Below are 19,807 nucleotides of genomic sequence, written 5' to 3'. Positions count from 1 at the left end.
ATTTACAGTGAATCAGCCACATTTCATTAACTTACTTTTTCATGGGCATCTGCAGATGCTGTGAACAAAAAATGTCCCTCCCACATTTCCCCTATTCAGCTTCTGCCGATTTTTTCACAACTCAGAAAATACAACTTTGAAAATGCAAAGGGGCTGCTGTGCAGTTTCCCGATACGTAGATAGTTTCTCACACAGCTGTTCAAGAGGCAGCTTTGCCATTTATGGCCTGTATAGACTGTTCTAGCCATTTCTTTCTCCACATTCTGTCTTGCCTCTCTAGGAATCAGCTCTATCACTTTAATTCTTCCCTTCCCAAATAACACTGCCTTTATGTGTGTTAATTTTCTCTTTCACACACACACACACAAAATTGCGGGGGGGGGGAGGAACATGATCACCTGTGCAGATGAAGGGAGTATTTAACTCTTTTCTCATACACAATGGTCCCAATGAAAATTGCCCACCAACATTTAGAGCTGGGGAAAGGGGGATTAACAACCTGGATACAGACTGGAAAAAGTCTGGAAGGAGAGTTGGTATTCCACTTCCACCTCAAAACCTATATCCTGATCCCAGCCTAAATTCTAGGTTAGGTTACTGGCTCAGAATGCAATATTTATACTGCTTTAAAAAAAAAACACCCATGAATCATGGAATTGTGGGATCAATGTTGGTGCTTTGTTTTAATTATACTCTGTACACCATCTTGGAAAAATATTTACATTATGAGAGACATCCTGGAAGTCAAACAGAGAAGCCACTTTGACCCATACAGGGAGACCTTTTCTTACAGTTCCTCAGCTGCCCTAGAGATGGTCAGACCCAGCAAGTAGTTGACCAAATGCTGCTGGTCCTTTAACAATGATGTAGAAAATGGAATCTCAGCAGAGGCAGGTTGATGGATGGGGACGACGACTGCACCTCTTGAAAAACTGCATATCTATCTACACAGCACTCTTAAGAGGCACAGCTGGTTGCCTTGTCCAGCAAGACAGAAGACTGAAGACTTGTCCAAGATGAAAAGTGCTAGACTGCTGGAGGAGGTGGCTGCGCACAAGCGATAACGATCTGTCTGTTTGCAGTGTATATTTCATTAGCAGGCCTCTTGTTTACAGCAAACGAGCCCAGGAGAGACTCACATACATTTATGAGAGTTTCACTACGGGGCGAGACTCAGCTGCAGATGACAGGGAAGGGGGGGCTCCTCCCAGAAGGACGATACAAAGGAGATTCGGTTACTTCCCCATGACCAGAAAGACACAGAGGGCGGATTCTAGGCTCCACGTGGTCTCTCCTCTCTTGAAATCTTCCAGTCAGATTACCAGATCCTTTACTGGCCTAAACTTTCTGTGTTTCCAAAGACAGAGCAGATGATATTACCTCCCAAGTGGACGCCCCAAATCAAACAAGGAGGCTTATTTGGGCAACTGCTCTGCCACGTGGCAGCATGGGCATTTCCCCAAGACACACCTGGAGGAGCCTGCAAGTTGCCAGGAAGTCGTTTGGGGGATGCTGTGAACGCCAGACCACAAACAGAGGGCAGCCACTTCAGATGGTAAGAAAAGGCTTGAAGCTGGATCAGGCCAATGGCCCATCAAAGTCCAGCATCCTGTTCTCACAGTGGCCAACCAGATGCCCACAAGCAGGAGCTGAGCGCAACGTTAGCACTCTCCCCTCCTGCAGCTTCCCAGCAATTGGTATTCAGAGGCAGGACTCGGCCATTGTGACTAGCAGCTGTTGATAGCCTAATCCTCTTTCAAAGTCATCCAAGCTGGTGGTCATCACTACTTCTTGTGGGAAATGAACAGGATTAAGAGTCTTTCCTTCAATGGTGGGGGAAAAAAATATCAGTCACTTGCAGGCAGGTGCAAAACACAAGTACCCAAAAGGTGAAACTCTAGAGGAAGATGAATGGCATAGCCAACTTGCTCACCTCACACTTCCCTTGCAGACAGATCCCAAAAATAGATCACAACAGAATTAAGAAGTATTTCCTAGTAATAGTTCCTCTGTGTAAACACCACAAAGAACAAAGTTTATTGGGTCCTTGTTTTGAGGAGACTTACACAGAAGCTCCCTGGCTGGTTCATACTAGCCATGTCTGTGTGCATCTGGGCAAATAGCCAGGCTGCTGCAACAGCCATGCCAGGAGACTGACCATTAAGGCAGCCAGAGAGAAAACTCCTGCAATGTGTAATAATGGGCAGGTGGAAGGACATGTGCTCCACACCGCTCAAGCAGCAACAGTGCAAGAATAAGGAGTGGAGAAGAAACAAGGATGTCCCTGCTTTCATTGTTTGGAAGGCTGGAGCGTTTGCAGAGCACCAGGAGACCCTGCCTGCTGGGTCAGGCCAAGATGGACCACCCAGCCCAGCCTCCTGTTCTCACAATGGCCACCCAGGTGCCCCAATGGGAAGAGGCCCACAAGTGGGACCAGAGCACAACAGCAACACTCTCATCACTTGTGCCCCCAGCAACTTGTATTCAGGGGCAGACTGTCTCTGACAGTGGAGGGACACCATAGTCATCATGGCTAGTAGCCATGGATGGCCTTGTCCTCCATGAATCCATCTATCCTCCCATTAAAGCCATCTAAATTGGTGGCCATTCCTGCCTCTTGTGGGGTCGATTTCCACAGTTCAACCCTGCACTTCCTTTTGTCTGTCCTGAATCTTCCAATGTTCAGCTTTGTTGGATGGTCCCGATGACCCCTAATAATATGAGAGGGGGAGAAAAAAACCCTCTCTACTTATTCCCTTTCTCCACACTATGCATAGCTTTACGCAGCTGTATCATGCCTCCCCACTAGCTTCTTTTTCCCAAACAAAAAAGCCCCAAATGTTACAACCTTTCCTTTCAACCCACCACCTCGATCAAGCCTTGTTTGACCTGAATCCATCCCCCTCAGCAACAGTTTATTATATGATAACTGTTGGATTTGTGGCTGGTGGACCATAAATACTTTATATGCAGATATGGAAAACTTTTTTTGTTGTGTTGTTGTTGTCTCAAGGGAACTCTTTTTGAAGCACAACGTAAATTAAATTAGCCACAAAGTCCTTTTGCTCACTCGCAAAGCTCAACCCTTGTCAAACACCAGGTGGTGTTCGATGCTAGTCCTACTCAGAGTAGCCCCCTAGATGTTAATAGACACCGCTAACTTAGGATCATATTTCAATGGGTCTGCTCTGAATAGGACTTAGTTGAATACAACCCCATCTCTGAAACCAGCATACACCCCCCCAAATCAATTAATTCCGAGCCTTGTATGTACTGCCTTCAAGTCAATCCCGACTTATGGCGACCCTCTGAATAGGGTTTTCATGAGGCTGAGAGGCAGTGACTGGCCCAAGGTCACCCAGTGTGCTTCATGGCTGTGTGGGGATTCGAACCCTGGTCTCCCAGGTCATAGTCCAACACTCTAACCACTACACCACTATTCTGAGCCTTAAATGCTCAAAATTGTCCCCCACATCCAGCCGGGGTGAGCAGGCAAACAGACCTTTCTGGCAGTTGCTGGAAGTCCAGCAGCGATATTCCATCTGCCCCTTGAGGGTGGTCTGGGTCTGGACGCAGGGTTCCTCCACATCCAGAATGCCCGGGCAGACGTCGGCACACTCCTCCACAGGCTTATTGTGCAAAATGATGTTTTGCTCCAAGGAGTGGGGGGGCTGCAGCAGCCCCCAGTCAATGGTAGAGATGTGGCAAAGCTCCTGGTTGCGTTCGATGCGCACAGAGCCATTCAGGATGTTGGTCAAGCTGTGCAGGCCGATGTCACGCAGATGTGGCATTTCAAAGATGACCAAGGCGTAGTTGAAGAAGAGGCTGGTCCCACGGATGACCGACAAGTTGGGGAAGAGGTCACGCAAGCTCTCCAGCCCGTATACCCGGAAGAGCAGCAAGAACTCTGTGATCATGACCAGGCGGGGGAAACTGAAGGGGTGGAAGTCCTCACTGCTGCTGGTGAACATCAGGAGGATCTGCAGGTTGCCCTCAATGATGGTGCAGTTCTCCAGTTTCTGCAGCTGGGAGACATCGACGCGGATATCCATGCTCTCGCAGACTGCAGAAATGAGGACCGGTAGGGTGGGGAGGAAGAAAGGACAGAGTGAGACAGAATCACCAGGATGTTGATAAAACAGAGGAACTGTTAATGTTCTTAACCTCCCACACGCCCCTCAGTGACAGACGAACTTCCAGGGAAGAGCCCATAGGAAAAAGGACTGGGCATCTCTCTCACACACACACACCCTCCTGTACCAACTGTTCATGTGAACAGCTTGGAAACAGAAGCCTCTTTTTCCAGCCTTCCCAGGAGGCCTCCGTCTGACACAGGGAGCGTATCTGTTGCTCAGCTGGAGGTAGGGAGGGATGAATCTGTCAATGTTGGTTTATCTCAAATCCTCATTTTCCCAATCTTGCATTCAGCTTGCCACATTTCCACATTAGTTGGGGGGGGGGAGGGGATTGTTTAAAATCCTCTCAAAAATCCAACAGCACTTTAGCGCATATTTCTAGTAGTAATTGTAGTATTTTAGTTTATTAGTTGCTTGTTACATAAAGAATCTCTAAGCAATCTTCACAGTTTTAAAACATAAAGCATAACATAAAATCAGAAAATATATATAGAAATAAAAACCATACAAAAATCCATAGAACAGACCTAGTAAAACAACAGCAATAACCTTCAGCAGCAAAACAAATCATCCAGCAAAATCATCATAATCCATCAAGTACCTGGGAAAAGATATCAGTTTTTACTTATACACATTTTTGTAAGCAATTATCAGTTATTTTTGACTAATATACATATTTTTGCAAGTTTTCCCCAATACTGCATTTTATATGTTATTTTTCACTAACAGATTCATGTTTATACACACTAACATACACATTCTGTACCCTTTTTTTGGAGAAGAGCATCACAACATTCCAAGAAGTGCATTTTTGGTTTATGTTTCGGGAAAAGTGAATTAGGTAGGTTCACATTAAAGTGCAAACCAAATTCCTCCTCCATCCCTAGTTGGAAGCAGAGGCAAGGAGCTATCCCCCTCAAACCTCACCTGGGGAAGGGCAGCTGGCCAAAGTGTAAGGCACTCATGCACTTAAAAGATCCAGGGACAGTTTGGTGGAAGGTATGTGCCTTTCCCTAGTAAATTTCCTACACCTCGCCAGTTTCCAAAATATGAGCCACTGAGAACCTCCTAAACAAAGGTCACCTGGCAAACCCTGAAGTTTAGCTTTTCATTACTGTGTCCCTGAGGGACAAGTGTGGATCAAGGTAAAAATAATAATAATTAAAAATCCAGTCAGAGAGGAGCCATGAGGGAAAGAGGCAGCCCAGAGGCTGCAGCGCCCTCAGCTGTGCCTGGCTGAAGCACCCCCTTTCAGGGGCTCCATAGTCCCACCTGCCCTGCTCCTGCACCGGAGGGAGAGGCTTGGAGCCTTTCCTGGGCACAGGACCAGCCATTTCCACCACCACACATCTTGTTGCATGTGGTAAAATCCTACTCCAGGACCGAGAGCGCAGGGCGCTCACCCTGAGGCCGTTTGCTTCATTATTATAAAAGACAGGCCAAAGGGGGCCCATCATCTAGCCCAGCATATCCCCTTCTCACAGGGGCCAACCTAGTGCCCCCAAAGGGAAGCCCCCAAGCAGGGCACTCGAGGCATCGTACAGAAAAATAAAACATACTACAGTATGGGTTTTAATTTGGTATGGTTTAAATTTGTATAGTTTTTAATGTTCTTAATTGTTGTAAACTGCCCAGAGAGCTTCAGCTATGAGGCAGTATATAAAAGCAATAAATATATAAAACAAAACAAAAACAAAAATTACAATAAGCTTTTTCTCAAAATCCAACCACCATAAAAAAATATACAAAAGACCAGCACAATAAACCAAATTGTTCACAAAAGACCAGCTAAAACAAGGACAAAATAGAATAGCTTAAAAACACTAAGATTTAAAGATAAAAAAGTGTTTACAAAAACTGAGGGGAACAAAACAAGTCTTAGCCTGGCACTGAAGGGAGAATATTGCAGGTGCCATGTTAGAGCTTCCTGAGTGGACACCACAGGCAGGGATTGGGGGAAACCACTAAAAGGCCCTTTCCCTCACGGCCGCCCTCCAGAACTCAGATGAGGGTGTTATGGAAGAGGGCTATTAGCAATGGCTTAGTAGTTAGGCTGAAACATGAAGCCCTTTGAACATTCACAGGCCTAAATACTTTTGTTTATGACTGAGTCTGAAGCATTTCTCTGTCAATGGCATCATCCATAGAAAACCCAAATATTCAGATTGATCCTTCAACCTTTTATCCTTCCCTCCTTTTATTAAATACATTTTGTTTCTTAAACACTAAGTAATCCTGTAAGATGTCGTGGGTGCTCAACCCCAAACACATACAGTGTTTCCTTGTATGGGAATCCATTTTTGTCCCAGAGGAAATGTTTGAGGAGATGAGACTGAGGGGATTTGTGAAGGAAAAGAGGGGGCCCTGCCTGGAACGGAAAAGCCAAGAAGGGATGGTCAGAGAGGAGCTGTGAAGGGAAAGGGGCGCCTCAGTTACATGCTTCTGAGCAAGAGCAGAGTGCCTTTCCTATAGGAATAAAAGGTCCCACAGTGTTCCTTCAGGCATGTGCAGAGTGCTCCCTCCCCCAAAAGGGTCCAAGGTGGCCATGCAGAGAAAGTTTTGGGTGGGAAGTTCACAGTGGTTCACTGCTGTTTTCTCTCTGTGTGTTTGATTTTCCCTCAAATGGCACGTAGCATTTGATCCTGCTGTCTCTCAGTTGCGAGTGGCAGCAGAGACTCAGTTCTTCTCAGGCTGCCCGGGTGAAAGACCCTGTCATGTCTAGCATGCTCTGTCTGAAAAGACCTTCTGGTTGGAATTAAATGTTCCACCTCTCCTTTGTTTTCTCAGAGGAACTGATGGATGAAGCAATTCCTCTGAGGAAAATAGTCCTTGAGGAAATATTTTGACTCAAATTGAGTGATTTGCAGTGTGTTTAGTTTTAATTTTCTTTATTATTTGATTTATATCCCGCCCTTCCTCCCAGCAGGAGCTTTAATAAAGGGCTCAGTTTTCTCTCTTTCTCTGTGCGCATGTGTGTGTGTTTGCATGCGCGCACACGCTTTTAAGATTATGAATTTTGGATGATTTAGACTTTTTTTAAAACACACTTTGCCTCCTTTTGTCAGTCATCACATTTTATACTTGTTCACTGCTTTGGGAAGAGCATACAGGGATTGTTGTTCAGCCTGGCACAAACCCCTCTTAGGGGAAACAGATGCTTGCCGGGGCAGTGGAGGAGGCCTTATCCTCCCCATATGCCCCACCTCATCTGCGTCCTCTTGCCCCAGACCCCGAATCCTCACCACAACAGGGGCTGGGGGATGCTCCCAACACATGGGGGCTTCGCAGGGGTGTCTGTGAGGAGGAGGAGCAAAAGGCAGAGATGCTCCGTGGGGCTCAGCAGGAAGAGCGATTGCACTCAAAAGGACAGCCCGAACGATCAGGGGTCTGGAGCAATTCCCCTAGGAGGAAATGTTGCCACTTCTGGGGATTTTTAGTTTGGGAAAAGGGCAGAGGGGAAACTTAACAGAGATGTGGAGAAAGTGGATAGAGGGGGAAAGCCTTTCTCATAAGACTAAAACTCAAGGACACTGAATGAAGCTGAATGTTCAGGGCAGACAAAAATAATGTCCTCCTTCACGCACTGCATAAACTGTGGAATTTGCTGTCACAGGATGGAGCGACAGGACGGCTTTAAAAAGCTATCAATGACTACCAGCCAGGCTGCTTGGGAGCACCTGGTGGCCATTGTGGGAACAGGAGCCTGGACTGGGTGATGGGCCCCCTTTGGCTGCCTGGCCCAGCTGCTGATTTTTCCCCTCTCGCTCTGGCAGCCGTCCTGGCTGTTTCCCACCCTCTCCCCAGAGGGAAAAGCCAGTAAGCCAGACCCTCTTCTGTGATGCTTTGCACTCCACAGGGAGGGGGCGGAGGGCTCTGGCCTCCTTTTCATGGCCCCTCTCTGTCCTGTTCTCCCTCCCTGCCTGGCAGAAGCCCAGCTCTGCTATCAGCCCATCTCTAATCTCAGTCCTGGGATGCTAATATTATTTACTCGAGTGGCCTCAGAGGCTATTTTCATTACCTCCTCCTGGGCAACAGCAGCAGCAAAGAGACACAGCTGGCTGCTTCCCACCCGTGGTAAATTTCTGAAGTGAAAACGCTTGTTGCAGCCCCCGCAGCCGCACCCCAAAGGAAACTCCAAAAATGCAGGCAGTTGTGTGGATCCATTTTATATATTAACTCACATCTGAGTTTGCTTATTCCCTCCTCCCTCCCAAATCATTTTCCTTTTGTCTCTTTTTAGTGACCTGTAAGCCACTCTTGAGAGCCAGTGTGGTGTAGTGGTTAACCCTAGGTGCTGGACTAAGACCTGGGAGACCAGGGTTCGAATCCCCACATAGCTATGAAGCTCACTGGGTGACCTTGGGCCAGTCACTGCCTCTCAGCCTCATGAAAACCTTATTCATAGGGTTACCATAAGTCGGAATCGACTTGAAGGCAGTACATTTACATTTTAAGCCACTCTCATTCCATTTTTGGCTGAAAAGCAGGATTAAAATTATTTAAATAAAATATAATATACTTCCCGCCCCCAATAGCAGCTTTACCCAATTTATTAGCATCAGCTGACAGATTAAGAAGCTAGGAAAAAGTGATGTGGTAAGCACGTAGTGAAAACTGAGCTGAAGAGTCCTGGGTTCACATGCCAGTCCTATATGCACAGTTTACTTTTGACTGCATAGGTTCAACTTGTAAAAACTGCAGGGGCTGCTCTGGCACCATCAGTACCAGTTTTTAGGAACCCAGTTAGCTGTTGGGAGCTAAGTCAACCTCGAATGCTGTGGCGCACTTCTGCCAAGGTGGGGGTAAGACTTGCTTGTTGCTGGATGAGCATCTTAGGAATTTTGTATTGTACATTTTTCAAAGGTTTCTGGCTTTTAATTGGTTTTATCTATATGTATTTTATCTTAAGTCACGTCGCTTTGAGGTTTTTTGTATAAAGTGACTACCAAATGTTAGTAACAGCAGACGTTGAGCTTTAACAAAAAATCCTTTAGCCAACTTAAATGCAACCTTCAGCTTTCAATTAGAAATGCAAATAATCTTGCAAAAAAAGTGTTATCAATTAAACTACTACCATGAAGTATGAGAGGAAAGGAGTATCCAGTCTCTGCTTGATTATTTTTCTTCCTTCACAGACTTCCTCTATGCTAATCTGTCACAAACAACAATGAAACTTAAAAGCCTTATTATCACTTCACTCAACTGTCAGAGCAAGGAGGATCAGTCATTTAAATCCCTGGTGCTTTAGCAGATGGCTCTCACTCCTGGGAGCCAAAAAGCCCCAGTTACCCTCACCCTGCACCCCCCCCGTCCACTACGCCAGCACTTCTCAGGAAACTCGATCTGTGGGAGAAGGGGCTGACGCTGGGCTCAAACCACAGTCTCCTTCAGCTACACAGAGAGCTCATAAAGCCCTCAGGTACCTCTTCCTCCCTCCTGTTCCCAGGAACATGACAGTCAACAGACACACACAGAGAGACGGGATGCCTGCTCCTCTCTCCTGTCAAGTCTTGTTCTGCTCTTAATCCACCCATATTCTGCTTTTACCCAGCAACTAAGATTGTTGCTGGTGCTTTTCAAAAGGTGCTTTTCACCCAGAGAGATGTCAGGCACCTTTTGGATGCAAAACAGGTGCTCTGCCATTCAGCTATGGCCCTTCCCTAAGAACATGTTGCTTGTGCATGTTATTACTGCAGAACAAAAGTGGGAGAAGGGCATTTTAGAGAAAGAAAACACCTAAATGCACATCCTGTCCAAGGGTACTCAGACACAGGAAATGGGAAAGGGACACATCAGGATTGCTACTTGCGGAAAAGGGCCTTCAGAGCCATACATGGCTGGCCCTCCACTCTCCGTTGCAGGGAAGGGGAGAATTCTTCAGGGTCCTGGGAGGAAATTTTACTCTGTTTACACAAATAAGCAGCTGCGGAGGAAAGCTACACACAATGAACTCACTGCCAGGTGTGGATGTAGGACCCCACAGGAGCACTCTCCAGAGAGAATTTTGCAGCCACGTCCTCATCAGCTGCATTGCAAATCAGCCCACCAGGAATATAGTCACAGACCTGACATTTTGGTCAGTCCTAAATAATAAAGGTATTGCTTAACTGTGGGTTCAGCAGAGACACAGGAGCGCGGGAAACTGCCTTACCTGGAGTCAGGCCTTGTGGATTTGGGGGGCGTAGGAATATCGGAACCTGACTTAGACCAAATCAGGCACTGCCTCCGTCTAGCTCAGCATACACTGACTGGCAGTGGCTCTCCAGGATTTCACAGAAGGGTCTCTCCCAGCCATACTTGGAGATGCTGCTGGGGAATGAACCTGGGACCTTTTGGGCTCTATACAGCCTTCCCCTAAAAATAAAGTAAGGTTCCAGTCCTCATGGTTGTGAATAAATAGGGATTTAAGCAGGGAAACTCGGGCATCAGCACCAACCTGCTGCTCCCACTGTCCTACTAACAGTACCTTTGCGGCCCATGAAGGAGGGCCAATAGCCTGAGGTCACAAGGACTGGCCAGGAGTTGGGGTCTCCTCACTGGAGCCCACCGCGCTCTGTGAAGCCACAAGAGGAACCCCAGAGAGGATGTGGGGCTTTCCACAGGGGAGGAGTGGGCCCTGCTCAGGTGACATGCCCAGAGAAAAGGCCTGTTTGATCACCTGTTTAAACAGTGCCATTTCTGTTCCAGAAGGTCTGAATAACCACTGAAAACATTAACTCACAGTTTTGATAGCTCAGTGTTTGCTAAGTATGACAAAACAACTCATGGAGGGGTGAGGAGAATTGAAGAGGGGTCCTCCTGTTTTGCCTGTTAGAATGGCAAGTTGTGCTTTGGCAGGGCAGAGCAATTGCAAGTGAGCTACTGCCCCACCTCCACCTGGCAGCACACAAGGAGTTTGAGGGGCTCCTGGTCCTGAACTGGGCAAGAGAGTGAAGCTACTACGAGCCTCTGGACTGACTGCAAATTGCTTGCCCGGGGGGGGGGGGGAGGTCTCAAAAGGCATTGGTCATCTGATCCAGGCCCCCTCTCTGCTGGTCAGTCACCTCCTCTGTGTAAGGCCTCCTCTGGAGCGTGCAGAAACAGACAGCCTGCTCAGAGCCCCTGAGAAGGGAGGTGACCCACAAAGGGCAGGAAATGAGCAAAGAATTATAAACTGCCAGCCTGGTAGCTGTGCTGATTCTGCCCATGCTCCTCACTCATGGCACGCGTGTGTGAAACCTGAAGCCAAGTTATCACCTCCAGAGCAACTTTTCTGTCCAACATGAAATTTACTATAAACACCAGGGATAAACTCTGTAAACGCAAGCCTCAAACCACAAACACTCCACCTGGCAACAAGAGAAAGTCAGCCTGATGCTTCCAGGCGGCAGAACAGGGAGGTGAGCAAAGAAGAGCACCGTTGCCCTCAGGCACCAGGTGGGACTTGGCTTTGTCCAGGAAGCTGGGAGCAAAAGGGATGGAGACCAGCTCACGCCTGCAGCCAAGATGGGGGCACCCCAAATGCACCGCAGACAAAGAGAGGGAAGCCCTCTGAGTGCTGAGGCAGCAACCAGCCGAAAATGAAAGAGGTAATCGTTTATTGCAGCCCGATGTGTTTTGGGTGTCAAAGAACCCTTTGTCAAGGGCAACCTTGTGCAAGTAACAGGCAGCCATCTCATCGATGTAAAAACCGGAGTAAGTTCTTAGAGAAGAGTAAGAATTCACTCTTTTTTACATCGATGAGATGGCTGCCTGTTACTTGCACAAGGTTGCCCTTGACAAAGGGTTCTTTGACACCCAAAACACATCGGGCTGCAATAAACGATTACCTCTTTCATTTTCATTTTCTGCTGGTTGCTGCCTCAGCACTCGAAGGGCGTCCCCATCATCAGACTAGCCATCCCATCATCCTTTTGCAGTTGCCACTTGCTCAAGAGACTGGGGGTGATGTAGGTGGCAGCAACTGACCCCCTTACGTGAGGCAAACTCTTCCCTCAGCTGAACCAAACACAACATCTAGACCAAGAGCTGCTTTGCTTTGGTTCTGCTCTGTTTGCCAACACAGAAAGTTTCTCTTGTGCCTGGCCTGTAAATCCAGCCATGTATATACAAGATACTTTGGTCCTTTCTTGCACACATACCTGCCATCCCACTGACTTTTATCACCAACAGCACAGGCTGGTGGGTTCACCACTAGATCCAAGGATCCATGGAGCCCAAAGCAGTGTCCGTGTGGGGGTTCCCAGGTGGTCAAACATCCAGACACCGACCAGACCCAGACCTGATGAGCTTCAGCAAGGTGAACAGGTGGCCTCATGTGCCTTCAGGCCATGCCCATGCCCAGCACCACCACCTTGTCTACTTTACCACAGCTGTGCAGGCTGGAGCCACCCCTGCGCTACTGCAGCAGAACCATCTTGGAAGGCCACCACCCCAAGTCCATTGGACTTGCAGTTTCTGACTTCTCCTTCCTCATCACATTCACTGGGGGTCTTACTGACCTCAGAACCTCTGCCAGGAGTCACCAACATGGTGCCTTCCAGCTGTTGGAGGACTCCCAAGCCCAAGCAGCCACCAGGGCCAATGGCCAAGGAGTCCAGCAACATCACATCGGCTATTCCCGCATTATCTACTAGAACAACCTTTCCTAACCTGGTGCTCTCCAGCTATTTTGGACTACAACCCTCACCAGCCTCAGCTAGTGTAGCCATATCATCTACTCTTGTGTGGTTGTGGGGCTGATGGGAGTTGTAGTCCCAAACAGCTGGAGGGGACCAGCTGTTGAAGTCTGGCATAAGCTTTTGTGGATGACAGTCCACTTGCATTTGATGTGTTGTCCGTGAAAGCTTATGCCATGATCAATTTGGTAAGTTTCTAAGGTGCCAAAAGACACTGTTCTGTGCTTATTTGATTTTCCCTAAGAAAAGATTAAAATTAATAAACAGATTACAATGAAACAATGCACAGCCAAGAGCAGTAAAAGACACATCCAAGAATCCCTTATTCTACCAGGCAGCTCACACTATAAAAACATCAATACAGGAGAGACTGTCCCTTGCTACATTTTGACCAAATCATCTATTTAAAAAGCACACTGGAACTACGGACAAAAAGGCTCACACTTTGATATATATATAAAAGTGGGTTTCATAATCAGCAAGTTGTTCTGTATATGTTCTCCTTGCAACAGACAAAGCTTTAATTAATTCTAGCAGTAATTAGCACAATAGTTAACAGTTTTCCTGTCTTACATCATTCTTAATAAGCAGATCAGAACGACTGATGGATGAAATACTGGAAGCTCTCGCCCAGTTAGATCCTTTATTACAGTAATTAACTCTCTCCAAAGAGGAACTTTTTTGTTTTAACAAGTCCTTCCAATATGGAACTCAGTCAGCATTGGGCTCTCCACAGCACAAACAATCATCAAGCTGCCCATATGGATTTCAAAACACACACATACTGCATTTCTCTGCCCTCATCACACATGACAGTGTGCCATGCGTGTTTTTCCAGAGATCTCATCCTTTTTTGCCAAATCGTCTAGCCCACTGTCAGCTCTCTGGAGGTTACTTGGGGATATAAAAACTCTGCTCTGGACCAGTTTATGGGGCACTTAGTGAGGTGCAGAACCAGAATATTTCTTCCTGCCTAGGGCTGAGGAAGGCTTTGGGAGTGGGGCATGAGCCTGTGGCAAAGCTGCCACCGCCTGGCACCCCTCGCAGGCACAGCAACTTCACACCCACAGCAACCCATCAGCTGCCCGCCTTGGGGGTGACTTACTTTCCGCTGCAAGTGGCCCAGGAGCCAGCCAGAAGAGGCAAAGGATGAGCAGAGCTTCCTGGGGGGGCAAGAAGGCAAAAGCAGAGCTCCCCCTCTTCGCCTTCAGCTCCATGGTCCATGAACAGCCCAGTTCTCGGGGGCAACGGAGAACAGCGTGCCAGGGGCCCAGCACCTCCTATTGGATTGTTGGGGGACAATAGGTGGGAGGGAGAGGCAGAGTTGGCTGGGCTCCGCTCTCAACCAGTAGAGTCCATGGCTTCCCTTCCGTTGACAGGAGCAGGGGACAGAGGGTCAGGTCCACTGCAGCCAGGCAAGCAGCCCCTTTGCCCTGGCTGGCCTCTCCCCGCCACTGCCCATCCTACTGTCGAGAAGCCTGTGGCACCCTTGGAGACCCACACCTGTGCACTGAGGAAAGCAGGAGAGTGGAAACAACCCCAGCCGGAACTCAGGGGTGGAGCCAACATCTTCCCCACACAGACAACACCCTCCCACCCCTGCCCCTTGTGGTTCTGTATCTACCGGGGGGGGGGGGAGAGAAGGAGAGGGAGAAGCAGCCCAGCCTATTGCTCGGGGGCTGCAGAGCCAGGACTGGGCCAGTTCCAGTGGTTTGTTTTCAATTGTTACTTCAAAATATTTAGCCTGACAACTGAAGCAAGATGAGGTTGGATGAAGGAACTGGCCTTCCTTCTCTTGTTTGGGAAATAAGAAAAGGAGGGGTGGGGTGGGGTGGGGAGGGGAGCAGCTGCTGCTGGGGGGAGCGAAAATGAGTGGCACCCTTCTGAGCGGGGGTGGGCAGGAAAAGTAAAGTAGGATTCCAGTCCTCATGGCTCCAAGTAAAGGGCTAACTTAAATGGACATACAAATCTGCCTTATGCTGAGGCATCCAGATCCATTGTCCACCTAGCTGAGTATCGACTGCGCTGACTGCCGCCCTGGGCTCCTGCTGGGAGGAAGGGTGGGATATAAATCAGATAATAAATAAATTTGGCAGTAGAAGAACTTGGCACATTCAAAACACACCAAATTACAGCCTGAAAAGAAGAATACTGCCTTTCAGGCTGAATCACCTCATATCAGGTGACTGACAGGCAGGTAGCCCAAAGAGCTGCGGGAAGGGCCACATAGCTCAATGGTTAGAGCATCTGGTTAGACGGGGCCAGCTTCAGTCCCCCATGGCATCTCCAGGTAGGGCTGGAAAAAGACTCCGTCTGAAATCCCAGAGAGCTGCTGCCAGTCAGTGCAGACAACACAGAGCTAGATAGACCAGTATAAGGTAGCTTTCTTTGTTCTTATTTGGGAAGGGCCGTAGCTCAGTGGAAGAGCATCTGCTTTGCATGTTGAAGATCCTAGGTTCACTCCCCAGCGTTTCCAGGTAGTACCTGGAGTGCCCCTCTGCCTGAAATCCTGGAGCGCCTCTGCCAGTCAGTGTAGACAACATTGAGCTAGATGGAGCAAGGGTCTGACTCGATATAAGGCACTTCAAATGTTCCTAATTAAACATTTATAAAGTGGGTAATTATTTTTCTAAAAGACAGGACAGAAAAAAATCACCTGTTTTACCGATAAGAGTTACTCTAGTGAGGCTAAGATTAATTCCAAGGACAGTGAGCGAACTACTGACGGAGAACAGAGTCAATGCATAGACAGGCCAGGTGATCCGTCAAGGAAAGTGAACCAACTACACACTGAGACTCACCCGCTTTGACTCAAGGAATTAAGCGTGTAAATCCAGAGGCAGGATCATTAGGGCCTAGTCAGTAAATCTGCCCAAACTTTTAATTTCATTGCGGAGGCTTTGCCTAGTAATTGTGCCTCCACCTCCCCTGCAGATATGCTAGCACTCAGCTGCAGGATTCCCACCACAGTAGGGCCCCACTCATACGGCACGTTACGTTCCAGACCCCCGCTGAAAAGCGAAACTCTGTCAATAAAATGGCGCCCAACGCCCGAAAAACACCATAAAAATGAAACAAGTGCCGTACGAGTGGGGCCTTACTCTAATTGAAAGCTGCCATATTAGCAGAACGCTGAAAAGCGGGGCCCTATTGTACAATAAAGCAGCCAGGAGCGATTTAAAATGCAAACAAGTGATTTACCATCCATACAACGTTAGAGAAGCAAAAGTTCACATTTTATAAAACTGTCTGATGTGATCCTTAGTCCGCCCTGACAGTTGCGTAGGGTGGCTGGCCCCCCCTCATGCGCTCCAAACCTCTGTGTTTTTACAAAAACCATGAAAGCCCGTCTGGAACCTGAGTTCCAAACTCATAAATGGCAACAAGCCCAGAAGAGCAACAGACCTTCAGCTTCCATCTTGAACCTCTCCTTGCTTCTCCAAGCCACCTTCCTACCCCTAAGGCAGAATTGCTGGGGAACGGGGAACAATCCCAGCCCAGAGTAGGGAATGATGGGAAATGGGGGTTCTTGTGACATTAGCCTTCCAGCCCTCCAGAACGAGATTGGGGGGACATCTGTGGCCCTCCAGACATTGCTGGACTCCATCTCCCATCATCATCACCATCCCTGACCATCAGCCTCGCTGGCTGGAATGCAACAATTCCTGGAGGCCTCCCCCCCCCAACACCCTGCTTTAGAAAACAAAACTGTATTTTAAAACACTCAGAAACTGATTCTCTCTCCCCCCCCCCCACACACACACAGAAATGATGGGTCTGAAAAGGATAAGAAAATCTGCATGCAGGGAAGGGCAGAGACTTGCTCCTTGCAGGCTTGCGGCACCCACAGGGTCAGCAAGGACTCTCCCCCCCCCCCACCATCTCTTTCCTCAGACCAGGAACTCCCCCTCAGCTTATACACTTTTTGGTTAAAATGGAATTATAAAATAAGCTGACCATTAGTTTTCTTTTAACCTAGGGTAACGACTTGAAGGCAGTCCATTCCCATTTCCAATTGCCAACCTTAGTCCTACTCGGAGTAGGACCACTGAAATGAATGGACCTAAGTTAGGCCACATCTGCCTGAGTAGGTAAGACCAACAGTGGTGGCCACAATCCCTAACCAAGTAACAGATGAAATACTCGGGAGCCCAAGTTGCCGCCAACACCAAGGGCTGGGCTTAAAAACACTGTAAATTAGGCAGGTTCCCCACCCCACCCCGCCTCTGCCTCCCCACAAGCCCAGCAGCTGCGGCCCCCAGAGCTCAGACAGGCCCCCAAGCACTTGATGCTCCTTCCTAGAAAAGAGAGCCCAACTCTGTCTGAAAACGTCACTTGGAAAGAAAGCAATGGACAAAAGAAAGGAAACTAGTCACTCACGCTCTGGGGGAAAAAACCCCAATAATGTTCACAGAGCAGATATACCTCATTATGATTATTTGGTTTGCTTGAACAATATTTGTTAATTTATAATTAAATTTAAATTAGCAATTTTTTTAAAGTCCATGAACTGTCCCCTTCCTCCCTCTCCAATGCCTTTCTTCTATCTAACCCGATGGGTCTTTGTCCGATGCACTCTGCACCTGCTCAGGGACACTTTTCAGTGTAGGAACACACATTCACACAAACACAAGCCCAGCCCCTCTACCCCCCCTTTCCTACAACTCTTGTATTCCAGCCCTGACCCCTCCAAAACCTACCCAGGGGCTGCTTTTGCTGGTCAGCTGAATATTCACTTGAGGGTCATGCAGGTCAGCTGACCGGCTGAGTCACATGATGCACATTTCCTCTTCTCTCCCAATCTATTCCCCTTGTGGGTCATAGAGTTGTGGATTGTGAGCCTGAAAGCTGGCACTTTTTAAAAAGTGATTTGTAAACCACTCTGCGAGCCTTTCTGGCTGAAGAGCAGGATAAATAATTATTTAAGCAAACATATAAATAGTGGGCAGGTACCCACATGAATTATAAAAGGTGCAACACAACACACACGCACAGGTGAGGATGCCCTAACCCTAATGGCTACCTGTAGCCCTCCACATACCCCTGGACCCCAGCTCCCAGCAGCCCATGTGGCTGATGATCCAGAATGATGACAGTTGTAGTCCAGAACCCCCTAGAGAGGGTCGCATAAGTGCCCCATCCCCACCCTAAGGGACTGACCTGCCATATTCAGCTCTTTCGGGAGACACTGGAGGAAGAGGCGGACCAGCTGAAGACTTAGGTTGGGTGAGTTTAGCAGTTTGTCAAACAAATAACACAATTAAACAATATAAAGTTATAATGTATAAATTAGATGTAAATCACAATAATTATTCTTTGCACATTTTCTTTGGTTTTTGTAAGAATACACGTAAATCAAAAAGCGAGCTGCAACAATGATATTCAATACCTACCAAAAATTATCTTCATTTTGTGTGATCTTTATGGTTTCCCGGTGGCAATGTTGTAAACATTTTTTCTTTCTTTATAACGTGAGGCCCCTTGTAACATGAGGCCCTGAGCAGTAGCTTGTTTTGCTTGTACATAAATGTTTTGTTGTACGTAATGTTGTTTTTAATGTTTTTAGTTATTGTAAATAATAATAAAATTTTATTTATCAGACGCCCATCTGTCCGACCGAACGGACACTCTGGGCGACGTACAATATAAAATACAATCTCACATATACATAATCATCATAATATTAATATCATAACATCTCATCATTGTAAACCGTATAGAGAGCTCCGGCTATGGGGCGGTATATAAATACAATAAATAAATAAATAAATAAATGTGGCCAGGGGTGACCTGCCATTCAGCTCCCAGATGCTTTTGCCAAGATTGCCTTCCATTGAACTCTTACCTTGTGTACCATCAGGAAGAAAAGCAGCTCCCAAATATCGCCTTTTCCTCCTTTCTGGACCGAGCTAACTTCCAGTTAGAAGTAGGGGCAGATCCAAAGAAGGGGTGGGGGGCGGCTTTTAACAAGCCCCCATTTCTTCTCGTTTCTGGCCTTCCTCAGGACAACCTCCTTGGCAGCCAGCATGGCCTGACTGCCATCCAAGATACGCACTTACTCCCAGGTAAGTCCCAGTGACCTCAGTGGGATTTTGCGTCTCAGGAAACATGCACAGGCCTATGTTTCTGGGCAGCACAGTATCTCCTGCATTCCAACTTCAGGCTCATAAAACAGCAGCTTGGGGGGGGAGGGAGATTTTCCATCATGCCCCCAAAAATGTATTTTCTTTCTCCCTGCTGCCCCCCTTCTTCATCTAGGGAACTTGAAAGCTTGGGGTTAGAGTGAACTGAGAGTAGACCCATTGATTTAATAGACCTATGTTAGTAATATCTATTACTGTCAGTCGGTCTACTCTGAGTAGTATTGACATCGGATACAACCCTTGCTCACGATTTTGGGAGAGGAAGAGAGACTCAGTCATTCATGACACATTAACTGTACACATTTTAGAAAAACTCAAGCCGTTTATAAATACGTAAAATAAAGAAAATTAAAGCTGCTACCTTGAATTTTGAATTGTGCCCATGCCCACAAGATGCACAGTTGGGACATGCCATTAGTGTCCCCACCACCACCACCCCACCCCACACCACCACCACCAAAGGGAGAGGCTTCTGAACAGTGCCCAAGGGCTGTCCAACTTGCTGTAGTCAAGACACTGAGGACATGACTGTTGATTGCTAACACTTTATGATTGTGGCACTTTATGGGGCCAGCGCAAAGTGGGAGAGTCCTGTACCATTATTGCAATCACCAGATTACAAATTAGGGGCCAAATTGGTAGCTCCTCCCCCCCTACAACTTTCCAAAGTGTTCAGTTAAGAACATTTGGATAATGATTTTACACGGCTTCCAAGCAGTCACCACTGGCAAAATAGGTTGCCCAAAACATCCAAGTGATTGGCTCAGTAATGAGCTGCAGAGCAGATAATAATCAGTCATGAACAACTGAGCAGATCGTACAAACACTTTAATCCTCAATCAGCCCTTGCCAAAATCCACAGCAGCCAAAG

At 47.5% G+C, this 19,807-nt stretch overlaps 1 protein-coding gene across 4 annotated transcripts in view; it reads right to left on the bottom strand.

The window, feature by feature from the left end:
- Window positions 1-17,551, bottom strand: part of INSRR (insulin receptor related receptor) — a 35,990-nt gene extending 18,439 nt beyond the window's left edge. For 3 of the 4 annotated variants that reach the window (XM_061606047.1, XM_061606049.1, XM_061606050.1), the window contains exons 1-2: window positions 17,494-17,551; window positions 3,503-4,063 (exon numbers count right to left, since the gene is read on the bottom strand). In XM_061606047.1, the coding sequence (XP_061462031.1) occupies window positions 3,503-4,052 (550 nt within the window). In that variant the 5' untranslated portion in view covers window positions 4,053-4,063; window positions 17,494-17,551. Of the gene's footprint in view, window positions 1-3,502; window positions 4,064-4,663; window positions 4,742-17,493 lie in introns of those variants that run through there. The other variant, XM_061606048.1, reaches the window with a different exon arrangement.
- Between the last annotated feature and the right edge of the window lie 2,256 nt (window positions 17,552-19,807).

Source organism: Rhineura floridana, chromosome 22, assembly GCF_030035675.1.
Source record: "Rhineura floridana isolate rRhiFlo1 chromosome 22, rRhiFlo1.hap2, whole genome shotgun sequence".
Classification (NCBI taxonomy): Eukaryota; Metazoa; Chordata; class Lepidosauria; order Squamata; family Rhineuridae; genus Rhineura; species Rhineura floridana.
The sequence above is the reverse complement of the archived record's forward strand: the minus strand, read 5'-3'. Positions and strand labels throughout refer to the sequence as shown.